At 40.5% G+C, this 19,689-nt stretch overlaps 1 protein-coding gene across 1 annotated transcript in view; it reads left to right on the top strand.

The window, feature by feature from the left end:
- Window positions 1–385: 385 nt before the first annotated feature.
- Window positions 386–19,689, top strand: part of LOC101861882 (calcium-binding mitochondrial carrier protein Aralar2) — a gene marked incomplete in the record, with an annotated part of 40,529 nt that continues 21,225 nt past the window's right edge. The window contains 9 exon segments of the mRNA XM_005095717.3: window positions 386–469; window positions 577–651; window positions 5,704–5,760; window positions 9,558–9,700; window positions 11,554–11,669; window positions 14,489–14,628; window positions 15,669–15,815; window positions 17,165–17,306; window positions 17,968–18,061. Of these exon segments, the coding sequence (XP_005095774.2) occupies window positions 452–469; window positions 577–651; window positions 5,704–5,760; window positions 9,558–9,700; window positions 11,554–11,669; window positions 14,489–14,628; window positions 15,669–15,815; window positions 17,165–17,306; window positions 17,968–18,061 (932 nt within the window).

The following is a 19,689-nucleotide window of genomic DNA, read 5'->3' as shown; positions in this document are numbered from 1 at the left end:
CTCTTCGAAGAAAGTTTTAAAATACTGATGTAAGGTGTCTTCCAAGCCCTACCACTAGCATCAGCGTGCATAGCAACGCGAAGCCTCGCTGTGCGGCGCAGCCAAAGGTGCCCTCAACCGGCCGCCATGTTTTAGTTTCAATTCCTCACAGCGAATCGGCGATCGCGAAGAGGGAGTTCCGCTTCTATGAGTGTAGAATTCTGTGGTGAAAAGTGAAAGTGAAAGAAAAAAACAAAGTAGACGTAGATCTAATATAGTTACTAGCAGTTCAAAAAAAAAAGTGAAGAAGAAATCTTATGGATTGTGTCCCTTACAGCACTCTTTGCTAATGGAAAAGAGAGTTAGTCCAGATCAAGAAAGGTCAAGGTGAACGTCCACGCAGCTAGGAGTATTCTAACCAATGAACGTAGTTTTGATGCGTGACATTTAACCTTCACCTCAGAGGTGAAACATGGCGGTAGACAGGACGGTGAGCATTTTCTCAACCATTCGTGTCGTTATAACTTTGGTTCTACTTTCCACTGTGTCTTGAGTTATTCCAGAAACCCGTTTAAAATGTCTTCAAATGTTTTTCAGGGATCAAAAATGGACATTATCTCGAGAATCTGGCCATTCAGGCCAACAACAGCGCATTGCGAGTCTCCTAAAAAGGTCAGTGTCAGTATTGATAATGATAGAGTAATTTACTAGACACTGACAGTAACAACAGTGTAAGCCGAGGAGAGTGAACTATAGCTCTTATTTATATGAATAGACGAGTAATACGAGTGGTGTATAGAATTTCGGGTAACACTGAAACAAATTCTGGATCTAGCATAATGTATCTCTCTGTCCTTGGAGTTTAGGTTTGGATCTCCATCCAGTCTGGATAGGAATTTGTCTGGTGGAGCGGAAATCGTTTCTTCCCTACCACTGTTTTTCAAGGCTCTTCATTCAACATTCAGCAAATGAATTGATGAATGTCCTTGGAAGTTGGATCGGTAAATTTTTACTTTCACTTCCGCACTCAGATGCACTGCTTCGGGGGTCAAACTGTAGAAGTACTGTTTGTTTGCTGCAGATCACACACATAGATCTAAGGTATACAAAATAATAAAACTGTTCTGTTGCAAATCAATTATTTTCAAGAAAATTTCAAATCTAGAATCTAGAACAGATCTAGAATCTAGATCTAGATCTAGATCTAGATCTAGATAAGATCTAATATAGATCTAATAGAATTCTAACTGTAAAATATCAAATTATGGATTAAAACATTGGAGCATGCCCCCTAGAACCCCTCAGTTTTTCTGTTTTCCCAGGGGGGCAAGCCCCCCCGATTAGTCCCAAAGCACGTCTGTCTCGATTGAGTCAGACAAATATTTCAAAAACTGTGAAGTTGATATTCGTGTTCAGCGCATCAATATTTAGTAGAAAATGGACAATTGGTAGCTAAGTGTGAGACGGGAGGGAAAGTTAAAAAAATGGAAGTGGATATTTATACGGCAGGCCGTCGAAAAATCGGAAGTGATAATTCCACTGCACATAAATTCTGCCAATCAGAACATCCGGACTATTTATAATTAAGACTATAATCTCTTCCATACGCATTATTATAGAGAAGATGTATACCTGTACTAGATCTATATGTTTAGTTTTAACAATGTTTATCCTTTGCTATCATTTTGAGCATTATGGACAATGATGAAATGTTTTGTGTGATTGTAACGAGAGTGAGAGATGCACAATTTATTTTGTGGAAGCAAAATGGAGAGAAGAATGGGTTGTTTTTTTTCAACAGTCGGGAGCCCATTTACGGATGGGATCGGGTCGGGTAGGTATGATCACCCGACTCGTTGCCTGGAAAACAAACACAATTCTTGCATTGATACACTTGAAGCAGAGCCTCTATGCCATCGAAATATTAATTCCGATCTTTAGAAATTAGACTCAAGACGGCATGTATAGGTATCACTTCCAATGTTCAGACAGCATGCCATGGAAATATCAACTACGATTTTGAGATGGCATGCCGTCGAAATATCGCTACCCAAAAAAAATAGCATTGCTGGATCTGTCGCTCAGACTCAAGAGTTGGAAGAATCACCATTGAACAATGTCATTCATTGTAGTAGTTAGGGGCAGCTCGTGGTTTGTAGAACTCTCCGGCTGGCCTAACACATCGATTCCATTTTCCCACCACCTCCCCTTTATTCCCCCCCCCCCCCAAGAAAAAAATCTACACACTCTCTGTTGTTGTTTATACTTACATCTTCGCTATACCTCACTACACACACACACACACACACACATGCACCAATTACATACTGAGCCCCAAAAACATTTACGTATATCTCTACATTTAATAATGTTGAAAAGTTTAAATAGGCTACAATTAATTAAGATGGTCTGAAGAATTAATTGATACACGTACTAATGACATGACGCTGCCCCGTGCAGATGAAGTCTAGAATCAGATACAACAGTGTGCTTAAACATATACTGAACATAGCACACAATTCCTGGTCATAATCAAACCTTCTTGGTCGCAAATCTCAGAAGACTGCATGTGGGTAGGTGGGGAAAACTGTAAAATGCTATTTATAGAACTCTGTGTCTGGCCAGGGTGAGGAAAAAAGGGGAGGGTAGAGTAGACTATTGTTTAAGCGGCCCACACTCTGTCAGCCGAGTGCCTCTCGCTGACTCTCATATTTTTCTCTATCATGACTAGCCAATCCCTCGAAGCGCCTGTCTGCCAGGAAAGGTTTCAGTAGGAAGTAAGTGACGATTTTCATAGAACATCAAACAGAACCATGGGTGACTGAAAACCTACAGGCAATACAAATTTGAGCCACACTGACAATAAATGTACTAACAGTAATAAAGGCAGTTTTGCTTATAAAGTTACTGATGAAATACATAGAGTATTAAATAGTTTCATCCTCTAATAAAGTAAGCAAATACTTTAGGCATTGCAAACTAGAATTTTATTTACAATTCAGTATTTTTTGCCTTTTGTCAGTCTAGCCATCATTATTAAGTACGGCTAGCCTAGCAGTCTTGCCGTCATTAAGTACAATTCAGTATTTTTTGCCTTTTGTCAGTCTAGCCATCATTATTAAGTACGGCTAGCCTAGCAGTCTTGCCGTCATTAAGTACAATTCAGTATTTTTTGCTTTTTGTCAGTCTAGCCATCATTATTAAGTACGACTATCCTGCCTGTTTTGTGAAGGCCACTTATGATGGAACAAACTGCCAAGTCTTCCACGAAGGATGACTCTCGAAACCATTCCTGGTACAGACAGGAGTGCAACAAGGATGCTTGCTCTCACCTTTTCTCTTCATACTGGCAATTGACTGGGTCATGAAAGAAGCCACCAGAGGCAAGTGCAGTGGAATACAGTGGATCGCTTGGCAGCAGCTGGCTGGACAAATTGGACTTCGCCGATGACCTCGCACTGCTCTCTCTCACATGCTCAGATACAAGAAAAGACCAAGGAACTCAACTACCTATCAAGGAGTGTTGGCCTTCGTATACTTCTGGGCAAGTCGAAAATAGAGTGAAGCTAGGAAAAGTTTCAAGCACTGCTGTGACAGTGGAAGACACTTCCCACTCCCATGGAAGAAGTGTCCAACTCTTTTACCTACCTTGGAAGTTTCATCAATGGTAATGGTGGAACCGAGGCAAATGTAAAAGCAAGAACTGCCAAGTCACGGTCAGCATTCAATTTCAATCAATTATCAAAAGTCTAGAAAGCAAGCAACATCTCACTGCGCACCAAGATTCGACTCTTTAACTTCAATGTGGAGTCTGTGCTCCTCTACGGCTGTGAAACTTGGAAGATATCAAAGACAGTACTGAATAAAGTCCAGACTTCCATCAACAGAGATGTATGAGGAGTATCCTAAGAACTCTAATTAAGTGGCAGGATAGAGCAAGAAATGAAGAGCTGCGGGAAAGGACAGGACAAAAGATAGAAGTAGAAATAGGACTAAGAAAGTGGCGATGGATGGGACATACCTTAAGAAAGCTCAGCAAAGACATCACAAGACAGTAACTGCAGTAGAAACCACAGGGAGCATGAGGCAGGGGTAGGCCACATGAAACATGGAGGAGATGTGTGGAAAGGGACAGAGAGAGATGAAGCTCACTTGGAACGAGCTTGGAAGGGATAGCCCAGGACAGAGAAAATGGAAGGAGCTTGTATGTGTAGCCTATACCGTGCCAGGGATGAAAGGCTTTGATGATGCCAGTCTAGCCGTCTTTAAGTATGACTAGCCTAGCTGTCTATTCACCATAATTTTATGTACTACTAGCCTAGCAGTCTAGCCGTCATTAAGTACAGCTAGCCTCTTCCTTTAAAAATTTTGAGTAAAACGATAGGAGTCAGAAGTGTTTATTATAATGAGGAAAAAAATCCCTGTTATATATATAGAGATGTCCAGGTGGGAATGAGTACAGGGCTATAGACAGTGAAAGATACACCTTAGTTGGTATCATGCTTGTCTATGGAGCAGATGGTACTGGTTTGATTCCCAGACAAGGCATTCATTATTGAAATTGGGTCATTTTGTGTTTTCAAGGCTGTCAACCCATTTGGCTCTGTCTCTATTGGAGAGGGATATTAAAATTTGCAGGTCCCAGATTTTGAATAACGGATAGTGTTGATAGGGGCGTTAATCCCAATACACTTACTATTACTTTTACCTGGTAATGATCATTATTAAAAAATGGTGACTTTTTACTGGAGATGAAAAGTGAAACACTCCGACTCCTAAGAATAAGATTGAATTCCGTTTTGAAAAAGAGAATGGGGGGTGGTGATACACATTACTATCATTACTGTACCTTTAGTCTGTTAAGTGAATGTTTCGGACAGACAGTCTTGTGCATGAAATGAATATATATATATGCAAGTGTGCATGTGTTTGCCATTTCTCATTAATTTTTTTTCTCAGCTCTTTTTTGTACTTGGATAATGTTATAATTCTCCCAGAGCCGTGTGCATTCTAGTGTAGGTGCGAGCAAAATATCTTACATTATTATTATTACTTTAGAAAGTTCTTACTCAATCTGAATTATTCAAGCAAACATAATTTTATCATAGAAAGTGAAAGATTAATTTTTGTATATCATTCTGCAAGATCATAGTTTATTTACATTTTTATAGCCCACGTGGGACGCTCCCTGTTAAGAACAATCAGAAAACGACAAATGCAGTTTTTGGGACACCTTATTAGACGTAAGGGTCTTGAATCTCTAACTCTCACTGGAGAAATTGAAAACAAACGAGGAAGGGGTAGGTCCAGAGCAACCTTCTTATGGAACCTAAACAAATGGGTAACAGGGAAAGATCAGGGAGACATAGCTTTTTTTTAAAGCATCCGAGCAAAGGAATGAATGGAGAACACTGATCTGACACTGGATGATGATGATAGCTTGTAATTGTGCGTCCCTTGAATTGTTGCGAGATTTGGGTTGGTTCTCATGTTGTGACTGTAACGTACATAATAGTGGTGTGATAGAAAAGAAAATCTAATTAATAAGTAGTAGAGACTTTTCTAATTATTGGCTCCTTGAATCTCTTCAGGTTACAGGTACTGGACATATATACTGTAGTCAATGCATTCCAACTCATTCTTTGTAAGTATTTTTTCCCCTTTGTGCACCACAGTGTAATGTTTTTTTTTATCTGATATATATCTAGGGTTGTTGTTTTTCAGGCAATGGAACTGATCAAGAGAGCTGAAAGTGATGACCTCCAGGTGGTATTTGACAAGGTGAGTTTGAAGGGCTTTCTTTGTGGATAGATTTGATAGTTTACTGCATTGAAACTTCTTTTTGAGTTTATCATGGGTTGTGTTACAAAATGAATGTATTTGTATTATATTATAGTGATTTGTGACCAATAGTGGGTAATTGAAATATGAAATTAAAAGAACATAAAGCCCGTTTAGCCGTTTGTTAGTTTTGGACTGAACCCTGATTGCTGTACACATTTCTTTGGTTTTGACTGGGGGGGTGGGGTCTGTTTGAATTGTTTAGTGTTTCAGAGTGGGTGGGGGGGGGATCTTCTGTAATTTCATTGTTCAGTCTTATTAGAACCAATTTCAATGCAGCATGGACTCTTTGTCATAACCACTGTCTTCATTGCTATCTTTGTCATGTAGATAGAACTTAATGGCCATCAACGAAATGAACAATTCTATGTCAGATTTTCCAAATTAACCAAAACTGCAGTGAGGCGTATCAAAATTTTTTTGGAGCTCATGATGTCAAGGTGTTTTGTTACTCTGTCTTTCACAATTGAGCCTGAATGAAATTACCTTTATGCGACAGATTCAACGCTTGGTTTCATTCTGAAAATCTACATTTTTCCTTTGCAACTGGCGTCTGAAAATGCAAAATGCCAAATGTTGAATAAAGCCCTGACTGCCAGACGTAAACAAAAAATCATAGAGCCATACAATTTGTGGATTTGAGATAACAAATGAATAGGCTTAATATAGGATTGCATCATGTGGCGGGGGGGGGGGGGGGTGCTAAAGGTATTGAAATATCCTGCAGGGAAGACTTTTTAGAGGCATGTTTTATAACTCATATTGGCTCCACTTATCCCTCAGTCTCATGACCATCCAGTTCAAAGTATTTCTGCGTTTACCTCAATGATTTTTAGATATATAATATATATAACAGCATGCTCTAATTTTACTATGTTGTTGGATGAAAGTGAGATGAAACTCCATATTCTGTTTTTTTTTTAAATATATAAAAAATATTTTTTAAAATCCACAGCCCTTTGAATATGTTCTGTCACGCTTCAAATAACAATAACAGTGAATAGCACCAAAATCATTCATGTTGAATAGTTAGGTGGAACATGCACAGCTCTGCTTCTCGCTTTCCCCTCACTGTTTCATTGTGGCATTGTGTTATTCAGCCAACGCTAGATCGGCTCTAGACGCCTTTGTCTGTGAAGTATCACCCGGGTCTGTCAAAACTTTGCTACGGAACATGGGATTAATCCGTCGATGTACGAACAAAAAAATTGATTCAGCTGTTGCATACAACTTGCAACCAGGGGGTACAAAAATTATTTCAGCACAAAGATATTCACGTAGGTGTTGAGTCCAACGCAACTGTTTGACATTTATAAGGGTGAAGATGAAGAGGTGTGGGGACCCAAGAAAGAGATGTGGAAGATCAACTCTTGTGCGAGCGCTGTAAAACCTTACTGAAAGAAAAAAAAGTAGGGCAGTAGTGGGGAAGGTGGGGGGGGGGGGGGGGGGGGGGGGGGTGGAAGGTAGACATGATACTGCAGTAGAACAGCTCCAGACTTTCCATTGATGTAGTCAGCCTCCTTAATGCGAAGGCAGAAAAATCACAGCTGATAAAAAACCTGTAAATTCTTTGCCATATCGGCAGGCCGAAGGGCTAGAACCCAGATGACCACTGGATTAGAAAAGTAAAGTAAAGTAATGCGAAGGCAGAGGAAACAGAGAGGACACAGTGGGGACTTCTCAGCCTGAAAGAATAGCTTTTGTTTGTTGCTATTGTTGTTGTTGTTGTTTTGGGTTGTTGGTTGCTTTTTTGTTTGTTTGTTTTTTTAAGGGGGTGTTGTTTGTTTTTTAAACTATTTGAAGATTGCCATAAGCAGGTTTTGTTCAGCTCATTGTTTGCGTACCACTAATCTATGGCAGCTGTGTAGGCAGTAGAGTGTAGAGTTTAAAGCCCCCTGTGGGAGATCTGAAATTATTGCTGTAACCTTAAACTTCATGCTTCGGGCTGTTTCTCGAAGATTTGGTGCAGTGCCCTCTCTTCCGATTTTAAAAGAATCTTGTTTCAATGAACAACTTTTTTCCCTCCTTCTGTGTAGGCTGGAAGGCTCCTTCGAACCTGCTCGATTTGCATGACTGCAGGGCCTTTAAACAGAAGTATTGATTTCAAATTGTTTCGCACTTGCACACGTATTTCCACTGTACATACATACTCCAACATATTTCAGCATTGTGTGTTAAGAGAAAACTTCATGCTTTGCTTGGTGTGGTAAGTTTCATGCTGAAATTAGCATTCAAGCCCAAGGAATAGAAAAACTTGACAAAGAATTGACATTAAAAGTCAGTTTTTGGCCTAATTGTTTCTGTCACGGGCGAGTGGGCTCCCCAGAGCATGGAACGTGCTTCCTGGAGTGATTGTTAGAATGCAGATAGCAGCAGTTTCGGTTCAGTTCGCCGTGCCCTGGTGAGCACACACACACACACCCCCATTTAAAATATGTATACTAAACTTCCTCATGCAAAGCACTTTTCAGGTGAATTGTCACACAAAGAAGGGTTTTTGTCAGCAGCGAGCTATGAATATTGAAATGAAAGGCGTCGTTATCGCAGCTAGTTTCAGTGCACTTCTATACAATTACAAACAATACAAAAGAGGAAAAGACAGATGGCTTTGAACCTGGGACAACATTGAGCAAATGCACTGGCTGGTCTTGTTGCCCAGGTAGTTGCAGTGGCATCGGTGGCCTTGAGGATGTGCGACCACAAGGTTGTAGGTTCGAATCCCGCCAGGGGCCGGAGGTTGTGCCCTTGGGAAAGACACCAAGCTACTGTTGTAGGAATTTTTCTTACTTCACCCAGGTGGGATCGAGTCCCCGTCTGTGGACACCTAAAAATCTTGTCTGTGTTTGAACGTGTGCAATTTGCAGCTTGGGCTGTATGCTTCCGGGGAAGCTGAAAATGTGTCTGAGTGTTTTAGGGTCTGTTGGGGTAATTATAGTTGTAAAGTTCACAGGGCATGCTGTAGGTTGGGGATATGCATGCATTATATAAATGCTATGACGATTTTCATATAGACATCGTGAGCATGCTGAAGTTAAGAGAATATTGAGTTTACCCGTCCTTTCTGGACTGTACCATCAATGAATAAATAATGTCACCATTATGCTCTCAGTTGACAAAGCTAACTTCGAAAAATTTTGTTTGAGACTACTTTCCTCTTCATTTCTGATAATGACGAAGGTCGCTTCTATTGTCTATAGTGAAGAGCCTGGTGGCTCTTGGCGCTTAACAACAACACAAGGTTTGAATTCATGCATACTGGCCCATTCAACGTACAAGAATCCTCACAAACACCAGTAATCTGACAAAGAACAGGTACACAGAGAGTCTGGCTACTGATCAACTGATCACACCGTTGTTGAAAGGTGAATCAAACTCGCGGCCACCCCTCTTTGAGTTTTTGGTCTTTTTTTTTTACATTATAATGAAACACTGTTAGGTGTTGACCTGTTTAAAACAACCACTTTTCCCTTGACAATCGATGGCTGTCCGGAACAGATTTTGCCACGATCAAAAGTACAAACTTTCTCTTTGTGGGTGGTTGGCGTGTGCTCTGGTGTGGTTTGCTCCTTCTTTTCTATGAAACATCTATTGTCCTTCTCTCTCCTTTTTTGTGTACGTTACTCTCTCGTAACACATCTATTCTTCGACACTGATATGGCATTATTGTGTTGCAAGTGCCGTAAAACTCTAACTAAAACTAAACTAAAAGTACAAACTTTATCTTTATCTTTGTGCAGTATGCGTCCAAGGAGTCGGAGGGTGAGAAGTACATGACCTACTCCGACCTCATTCTGAGATACCTCCAGCTTTTGGACCCGGAGAAGTACGACCCGTACACCTACAACCTGTACGCCTCCAGCGTGGACACATCCAGGGATGGGTAAGTCGACAGTAGAGCTGTACCCCGGTAGCAATCTTGCTTGTGCTCGCAAGCCCCTAGTTCAAGTCACAAGCCTCAAATCACTAGGTCAAATCATGAAATCAAATCACCAGCACGTTTCACTTGAGTCTAGTCTGAGCTTCAAGTTCACAACACTACTTGCAATGCACGAAGCCACTCGTGGCGGACCCCCTCATCTTCCCCACACCCTGCTTGCTATCCACGAAGCCACCTATGTCAGAAAGAGAGAGAGACCTGCTCACAGCGCTTCAGGCAAGCCTCAAATCCCGCTTGCAGCTCACACACCTTTTGTGCCCCATGACAGCCAGGCAAGCCACTTGTGCCGGCAGCGAGCAGCCAGACCGCTCACTGTGTGAACTCCAAACCATGGAGGAAGGGAGAGGCTGTGCTTTTTGTTTTGGTGCAAGGGGTAGATTTCTATAGCCGAAGCTATTTTTAACTTCCTGATAAGTAGACTTAGATTATCTTAGAATGAAAAACTCCTTTGGTCGTTCTGATTAGCTTTTGTGTCATATGTATTGTAGATATTTTACACTCCCAATGACATAATATAGAACATTTAGGAGACGGGCTACTTCAACCCAATGTCTGGGCTGAGAGGGAACAGCACCCCAGCAGAAAGACAGGGGTTCTCAGTAAAAATTTCTCCCCATGCGGGAATCAAACTGAGGTCTTTAGCGTGCGATGGCGAAGTGATTGTCCCGTGGACATTAAAAAAACGGCCTTTGTATCATAAAAACAGCCGGTCCATTATTAATTTTTAAGTGCATAGAATAGAGCAATCTGTTTTTTTAACCCGACTATGAAAAAACACCCAACAACCTTGCACCAGAGACGGATGCAAATAATCAGAATCTTCCGTAATAATATTATGTACTGAGCCCACAGCCACGAGAGTTTGTGACGTCACGACACAGTGCAGCAAGCTAGTCCGCAAGTCACAACTCACTGGAAGTCCCCCCCCCCCCCCCCCCCCTGCTCAAAAGCCTTCGATAAATCGATCAGACTCCAGCTCTAGTCGACAGTGCTCCGCTGTTTTGTTTTGTTTTTTGTTGTTTTGTTTAGGTTTGCTTTAGATTTAATTTTAGTTTTAGATTTGTTTCAATTTAGTTTAGCATTAGTGAGGGTAAAAAATAAAGTAAGTGTACAGGTTCAAATTCAACGCCCCCATCAGTACTACTATGCTGAGTTACCTAATTAAGAGGCAAGACCTCTGAATTCAACGCGTCTCCAATAGAACTGAGCCAAGTGAAAAATCCTCAAAATGACCTGAGTTCAAAAACGACTTAAAACGTCCCTAGTCTACATTAATAGAACATATAAATGCCGAGGATAAGAGGTGTTACTAGAGAGTATGAGAGAGTATGCCCCCTCTTTCCCTTTGTCTTCTCTTCTCCCTCTCTCTCCTTCGGCGTCCCCATTCCAGTCTCTCTTCCTCTCCTTTCTCCCTTACTCTGCTTACATTAAATAAGTTGATTAGTTGCTACTGGAAATTTTCTTTTTTGTAGCTTGTAGTTGTTTTGATAAGTTTCTCTGTGTGTTTTACATTAGTTGTTAAAATGATTTTATAAAGATCATTGGTCTTGGTCTTTTCAGTAAAATATAATTCCTGTGACTTTAAACATGTAAATTTCTGTTTTTAAGCCTGAGAATCTTTACTAATTATATTTAAATACTTCAATCATCCTCATGTGCAACGTAAAACCAAGCCTTGTTTGGAACTAATGTGAAAACACTTGAGTCCCACGTACTCACATGACCTTATGCAGTCCAGAGTGCTATATTATACTCTTACCAAACAAAACTAATTTGGTTTTACCATTTGATTTCAGACTCATTTCCTTCTCCGAGTTTCAAGGTTTTGAGGCTCTCCTGTGTGCCCCAGACGCCATGTACGCTCTCGCTTTTCAAATTTTCGACCGCAACGGCAATGGCTACATAACATGTGGTAAGGAATTTGTGTGCAGCTGCAAGCACTGTAAAACTTAGAACAAACTTCCTGAAACTAAATGAATTTTGTGTGTGCACGTTGCTCAATGTTCATAAAGAGCTGTGTGGAAAAACTGGTGTAAGATGCTGGGGTTTTTAAAAAATTGGCTTTAAGCTAACATTCCAACAGGTCGCCACACCAGAATTGCAAAGTTTTATGTGCTCAGTATTTAGTTTTGAGAAATTTGGCGAAAAGAATTTTGAGTTTCACGTGTCAAGCTTTTTCGAATGCAGTTCTTTCAATATCTTGGTAACGACTCCGAATTATCTTACGATTTTGATAGAGCAGATAGAACATTTAGTTTCTGACCTCATAGTCTTAGCAACTCAAAATGGCCAAAAAACGTCAGACAGAACTTTGTCATTTTGAGGTAGCGATGTACTTCACTTTGAGACACCACCACCCTCTCCCCTGACTCTCTCATAGTTTTGGTTTGATGACTTGATTCACATATTCAGATCAAGTCTTGGTTACTAAATGTATGTGTGTCCTGGCATGATGGAATCGGGAACTTGTCTTAAATTTTTAGGCATATATGAAGTTATTAGTATAATCTTAATCCTTGTTCAACTGTCTTGTTTTTGATAAATACAAAACCAATCCATCTTGAATTGAGGTAGAGATATATTTGCAATTGAAGGAGGTGGGGGTCGTCTGGTCAAAGTGACAGGAAAAATTAGCAAGGAAATGGCTACCAAAGTTTGGTGAAATCTATAGCTTTAGTGTTCTTGGAAATTACAAATTTACATAATTATTTATACTTTTGATCAATGTTTTTCTGTGCAATCCATGCAGAAATGTGTTTTTTAAATGAACAAAAAGTGTTGAGCCAGAGAAAAAATATTCAATAAAAACTGCCTTTCAGGCGGAAAGATGCGTTTCTTTGAATTCATTATTTTGACACGGTCTGTTGTCACCAAAACTAGCTTTAGTTCAGATATGGAAATGAAAGTTACCCACATTAGCTTACTATTGTGTGGGTAGTTGGCAGGTGCTCTTGTGTGATTTGCTCCTTCTTTCCTATCAAACATTTGTCTTTCATATCTCTCCTCCTTTGTTTACTTTGTATGGTCCTATCTTGTAATAACTTTAATCTCCACCACTTATATGACCAATAGGTGTTGCAAATTCTGTAAAATGTAACAAAAAAACATTTTTCCCCCCCCCCCCCCAAGAAATACAAAAAACCTAAACTAAACAAACTAAACTTTATGAGTTTCTGAGACAATGAACGTAACTCGTTTGAATCTGTTGCTGTAAAAACATGTGACAGTTACTTTGTCAGCTGGCCGTAAGCTGCAGTTCGCACATTATCTTGTAAAAATTTTCCCCTTGTGCCCGTTTATTTCACATATACTTGTACAGTTGAACCTGCACTAACAGACACCTGTTTGTACTGTAAACCGTCGCTCGAGTATAACAACCCTGTGTCTCACAAAAACAAAATTTTACAGGAGAAGGAAAAAAACTTTGTCAATTCATCTAACATTGCTTGTTAAAAATTAAAGTCGGAATGTTGCACTGGCGGCGATGTTTATTGAGCTACATATCTAAAAATCTGACACAAAATCTGCAACGTTACATGTATAAAAAGCAAAAAAAAAAGTGTTTTTTGACATAATGTGGGTTACAGGGTTATTATACTTAGGCAACAAATTTTTTGCACCGGAGGCAAAGGGTGAATTGAGAGTTTACCTTTGGAGAGAACCAAGACCTACTACTTGATCAGACACCCAGATAAAATTTTTAAAAAAAAACCAAGGCCGTGGTTGGGTCTTTCAACTTTTCCCATAGATTCTAACCCCTGTAACCTTGGGCAGAAGGTCGTTGTTATCTCGGTGTGGGAGGTTTTTTTCCGATGAGCCAGGACTTGTGAAAGGGAACTTAGGATTGATCGTGATAATGCACAAGCCACAAGCCGTCTCTCCGTTATCTCGTCTGTCTCGATGCTTGCTGCTGTATGTTAAGTTCTCGTGTATTGAAGAGTAGGGGAGAGGGTGGTTGGTGGGTGACCCAATGGCATGTATTCCTCAGGAGGGAAAAGTCTTCCGAGGTAATGCATTGAGCTGCAGCTTATCATAATATGGCAAGATGGCAAAATAAGTGTCACATGTTTTTACGGAAACAGATTGAAGTAGAAATTGCATTTATTGCCAGTCATTCTGTATCGTAGAGTGGAGGGGGTGGTTGGTGGGTGACCCTGTGTGGCGTATTCCTCTTCCTCATTGTGATGGTGCACACACACCTTCCCTCCCTTTTTTAAGGAAAACAACAAGACAGAAAAAAAAAGTTAGGGGTTAGTGAACTTTCTGAGCTTGTCAGTTGTTTTTTTTGTTGTCAGCTCTGTTCCGTTTGACGGGTGCTCTGGTGTGATTTGATCCTTTTTTCCTATTAAACGTTTAACGTCCTTTTTTTTGTGTTTGTTACTCCCTCATAACACCTCTATTCTTCAGCATGTATGTTATGACCTTACTCTGCTGCAAGTGCCGTAAAATTCTTACTAAAACTAAAAACCTATACTCTATCTGGCGTCTGGGTGGAGTGGTTAGGTTCTTCACTGTCATATGCAGGAGATCCAAGTTTCTCAGGGGCTGGTTGGAGGATACTCTGGTGTGGTTTGCTCCTTCTTTCCTGTTAGACAGCTATCGTCCTTATATCTCCTCCTTTTTTTCTTGGAATATTACTTGCATGCAACACCTCTAGTCCTCAGCACTTACACAATCTATTTCAAGGTGCAAGTCCTATAAAACCCATATGAAATCCTTTTCGTGTTTCAGATGAATTTGAGGACATCATAAAGCATACAACCCTGAATGCAAAAATCCCCTTCAACTTTGAGAGCGATTTCATCCGGCTGCACTTTGGGAAGGACAAGTCCCGTAAAGTGACCTACCCCGAGTTCACTCAGCTGATCCACGTGAGTTTGTGCTCGCTACTTTTGACAGCAACACACTCCGCCTGTACCGACTGCTTGGTGTAACACTCTGCCTTTCGCCGTTTTGAAAAATAGTGACGCAGTACAGTGTTGTACTAAGCTGTCGATTTGTTTATTAGCGAGAGGAGGGTGTGTTGTTGGTTAAACGCTGTCTCTTCTGCAGGTATATGACCATATGTGTAACAAAGCAATGGACTCTGGCGCTCGTCTATTTTTGGGCATGCAGTGTCATTATTCTAAAAGCTTATTCATTTGCCTTACTTTCGGGGGGAAAATAATCCTTCTATCTTGAATACAAGGAGAGATATTTGCGATTGAAGAAGGTGGGGTAGCCTGGTTTCAGTGGTTAAAGTAATGAGAAAATGGCCGCCAAAGTTGGTAACTTCAATAGCTTAAGAGTCTTTGAAAACTGAAAATTACATATTTTGTGCCTTTTAACAAGGTTTTTCAGTAAAATTCACATGGAAATGCATTTTCATATGTACATAAGTGGCGCTTTGCCAAAAAAACAAAATTTCGATAAAAATTGCCAAACTTGGAAAAATGCCTTTTTCTTCGATTTCATTATTTTGACGAGCGCCTGATTTCACCACGATGCCTCACATATTGTGTTTGCAAGTGCCGTAAAACGGTTACTAAACTAATCTAAAAATCCGATAGTTTCAAAGCCACCTGCACCTTAAATTATCACAGTTATATAGATGTAGGTCTGACGTATTTATATTATTTTGCAATAATTTACAAGTGAAAATTGGAAGGTGTTGATAGCGGGTAAGACTTTCACCAGGAATGTTTAACTTCAGTCTTAAAGTTTAAATAAAACCAAGCCATGCTGTGAACTAATGTGAAAACAACCAACTCGAGTCTTGCTCATTCATATGATTGGCCTTATGCTGTTGCGAGCGCGATAAAAGTCTTACACATGTTCATATGTCCTTATGCAGTTGTGAGTGCCGTAAAACACCAAACTAGAGTCTAACCAAGCTACCACGTGACTGCTTTCTCTTCCCCCTACTGTCCAGGATTTCCACGAGGAGCATGCCTGGCAGGCCTTTCGACGACGAGACAAAAGCAACAACGGCTACATCTCGGCCAAGGACTTTGAGGAAATTCTCATCAACCTCAAGGGTTACCTTCTGACACCGTTTGTCCGCAAAAACATCATCACAGTAAGTCAGTGGGTTGTTGGCGGGTGCTCTGGTGTGGTTTTCTCCTTCTTTCCTATCTAACCTCTATCGTCCTTATCTCCCCTTCTTCTTTTTTATGTTTGTTACTCTCTAGTAACACCTCTAATCTTCTGGCGCTCATATGACCTTATGCAGTTGCAAGCGCAGTAAAACATCTACTAATACAACAGTAAGTCGGTGCTCGGCTCTTTTCGTCTCACAGTGAGCTGGCTGTGCGCTGTTGTATGTGTGTTTGTATGTGTGGATTGCTGGGGGGGGGGGGGGGTTTGGAGGGAGTGGTTGGTCTGTGCCTTATTGTATTGCAAGTGCCATAAATCTTTTATGAAAACCAAGGTTACTTTTTCCCCTGCACTATATTATGACCATTATTATTATGATGATGTGCTTCGCTTTCCTTTTTAAAAAAAAGGGGGGGGGGGGAACGTGTATTGACTCACAGGAAAAATACAGCCACGCGCTCATATGACCAATTGAAGTTTGGAGCACCATAAAACTCTTACCAGAACAAAATGTGGAGTTCCCCCATCAGGTGATGCAGGGGTGGTGGGCAGGTGTTTAATAGTGTGGGTTTGCTTGTTCTTTCTTATGAAATACCTGTACTGACGTAAGCTGACAAAACGCTTTTTTTTCTTCTGAGCAGTTTCGAGAAAAAGAGTCTTTTTGTTAACGTAATCATTTAACACTTTCCACCCACGGAGCACGCAACACTTATCCCCACTGACGAGGACACAGATGCAGTACATGCTATATCACACCGTCGCCAATCGTCGCCCTTGGGGCAGAAGGGACGGTTTCTTATCGTCGCCGATTGGCGTCCCGTGGGGGGCAAAGTGTTAAAAATGTTCATTCCGAAATTTGAATTCTCTTTTCTTTAAAAAACTTCACAATTTGAATTTGATTTTTTCACACAAGTAGGGTAACTAATCAGGCTTTCGATTTAGCAAATACAAAAATTTGGGGCCAAAATGAAAAATGGCTTTTTGTGAGCTTACGGCAGTATAGTCCATGGGTCTGTATCTCTCCTCCTCCTTTTCTTTTTATGGTACTATCTAGTAACACCTCAGATCTTTGGCAGTTATATGATAACCTATTTGTGTTGCAAGTGCCGTCAAACTTTTGCTCAGACTGACCAGGTGGTGCTCGGGTGGTTAGCAGGTGTTTTCTAATGTGGGTTTACTTGTTCTTTTTTAATGAAATATCTATCGTCCGTATCTCCTCCACCTTTTCTTTTTTATGGTACTCTCTAGTAACACAGCAGATCTTTGGCAGTTATGTGATGGCGTACTTGTGTTGCAAGTGCCGTAAAACTTTTACTACTCAAAACTGACCAGGTGGTGTTGGGAGGGGAGCACCAGCGACAGATCAGCTATGCGTACTTCACTGCGTTCATCTCGCTGCTCAACAATATCGAGCTGGTCAAGAAGATCTACATGTCCGCCACCCGGAGGGACCCCACCAAAGCCGTGCACAAAGGTGAGCCCGTCGGGACAGACTGACTGACACTTACACAGCGAAACTCGTGGGTAACAAAACGATGTCTACGTACTGACAATTTTGCTATGTGCATGCTGACTGTAAGTATGAGCTATGTTAACTTTTAGCGGTTGTGGTCTTTGGTTTTACCAAGTAGAGCGAAACATAGCAAAGGATCATTTTTTTTAAAAATAAGGATATTGACAGTTCTACACTTGTTCTCAGCACAGTAACATCTCCCTCACAAAGGAGCTGAAGCTAAGAAAGAAGCCTGCAATCTGTACACATCCGCCGGTGGAAATATAGCCTTTCAATTTTCAAAATGTGGCAAACTCTTCTCTGCCATACTTGGTCTCACTGGCCATAGCAGAAGATGTAAGTCATCGTAACCCTTATTTCTTCTGTTTCGCTAAAGAAATACTCTCCTCTGCAGACGCGTTGGTGATTGTCCGACACTGACCAACTATTATTGTTATTATTATTTTGAATATCATCATCATTTTTATTATTGTGATTATAATACTCATCGTCATTATTATTATTATTATGATTATCATCATTATTATTATGATAATCATCATTATTATTATGGTTATCATCATTATTGTCATCATTGTTATTATTATGATTGTCATTATTGCTATTATGATTGTCATGACAGAGGAGCTGCTGTACCAGAGCCAGGAGTTCTCCCAGATCACCCCCCTGGAGATAGATATCCTATATCAGCTGGCCTATCTACAACATCAGGAAAGGTGAGTCCATTGCTCCACCATGGGGGGAACGGCTTCTATTTATTAATTATTTTTATATGGTCATTCTCATTCCGTAACCATTGATCCCTGTCATTGTGGGGATTGTTTGTGGATTAAAAAGTGGTTTAAAAAAAAATAACCCTCCCCCAATTGTCGTATAAAATATTTTATTCACATACACGTTTAATTTCTCCCAAAAGGTTGTTGTCTGATTCTCTCACTTTGTATTTGCCTCATCCTCGTGAACTGTTTGTGTGTGTTGTGAACTCTGAAGGAGTTGTTGCTGTGTGAAGCTGTCATTTAGAGAGAGATTGACTCTCACATTTGTTGCTGTGTGAAGCTGTCATTTAGAGAGAGATTGGCTCTTTCATTTGTTGCTGTGTGAAGAGTTCATGTAGAGAGAGATTGACTCTCACATCTGTGAATGTCTTAGTCACATAGCTGCCAACCAGCACGTGGACAACATCTGATACGTTTCTACGGGTCTGGGTACAGAAATTTGTTTTTACATCAGAAACATGTATGTTCTGTTTTCTAGTATCGCTCCTCATGGATGTGCCGCTGATGGAGAAAAGTTATGAACATTAAGGATTGGATTTGCGAAGGATAATGAGAACGAAGCCCAGAAGTGAATAATTTGTCAACTGAAAAGACCTTTTGCTGCAGGTCTACTTTGAACTGATTGAATACAGAAAAGTGCTGGAAGGGTTTGGGAGGGGGGGTTACATGGCCAGTGGCCACCATCTTGACCCATGGGTCAAGTCAAGTCTCTTTTTTAAAATTTGGTTTTGAAGAGTTTGCGGCTATGTAGTCAGTATGTGAATGTACTGGTCATGGTAGATAGAAGAGGTTTTTTTTGTGGTGTGATGTCGGTGCATGAACTGCCCATTGTGTGGAGTCTGGCTTCACGAATGATAGATAATGTTTGCTGCAATCTGGAGGGAAGTGTCTTATACAGATGGAGTTTATTCTCTTGTCGAGAAAGTTGTTTGAAACAATATTCTTCACAGAAGTCTTAGTTTGGCTGGGCCTTTTGAGAACTCACATTTTATTGAGTATGTTTGTATGTAAAGACAGACGAATAGGGTATGTCAAGAAGAACGTTGACTGCTGCATGTAAGACTCAAGCTATACGCCATTCTGAAAGTGAAGTGTGACAGTCTTACCCTGAGCAATCGTCGTGTTTTATTACATGAGTAAAGAAAAACAAAACTGAAGCTGTGTGTAGAGAAAAACAAAACTGAAGGCTGCATGTAAAAAAAAAAACAAGTTCAAAGACCAGAGAGAGTACAGTGTGTTTTTACGTGAGCCGCAGACAGATTCATGAGAGAATCTCTGTTAATAGTTTCACTTGGAATAAGCCATGGTGGGCATATTTTTTTCAAATGAGTTTCTCAGCGAGTTAGGGAAGATTTCTTGTTTTTTTAAATGTGGAGTTTATCAAAAACAAGAGTAGCAGCTGGTTGTTAGATTGTTTACTGAAAACAGTCTCCCAGGGGCCGCCGATGACTATGTGGGTGACATCTCGTTCAATTCTCAGATCAGATTTTGTTGTGTTGTCTAAAAGTAGAGGGGTCAAAAATTGATTGCATTGTTTTGTTTATTGTTGTTTTCTTTTTTGGGGGGGG

The sequence above is a fragment of the Aplysia californica genome, unplaced genomic scaffold (assembly GCF_000002075.1).
Source record: "Aplysia californica isolate F4 #8 unplaced genomic scaffold, AplCal3.0 scaffold00112, whole genome shotgun sequence".
Taxonomy (NCBI): domain Eukaryota; kingdom Metazoa; phylum Mollusca; class Gastropoda; order Aplysiida; family Aplysiidae; genus Aplysia; species Aplysia californica.
Note: the sequence above shows the minus strand (reverse complement) of the source record. Positions and strands in the feature narration are given on the sequence as shown.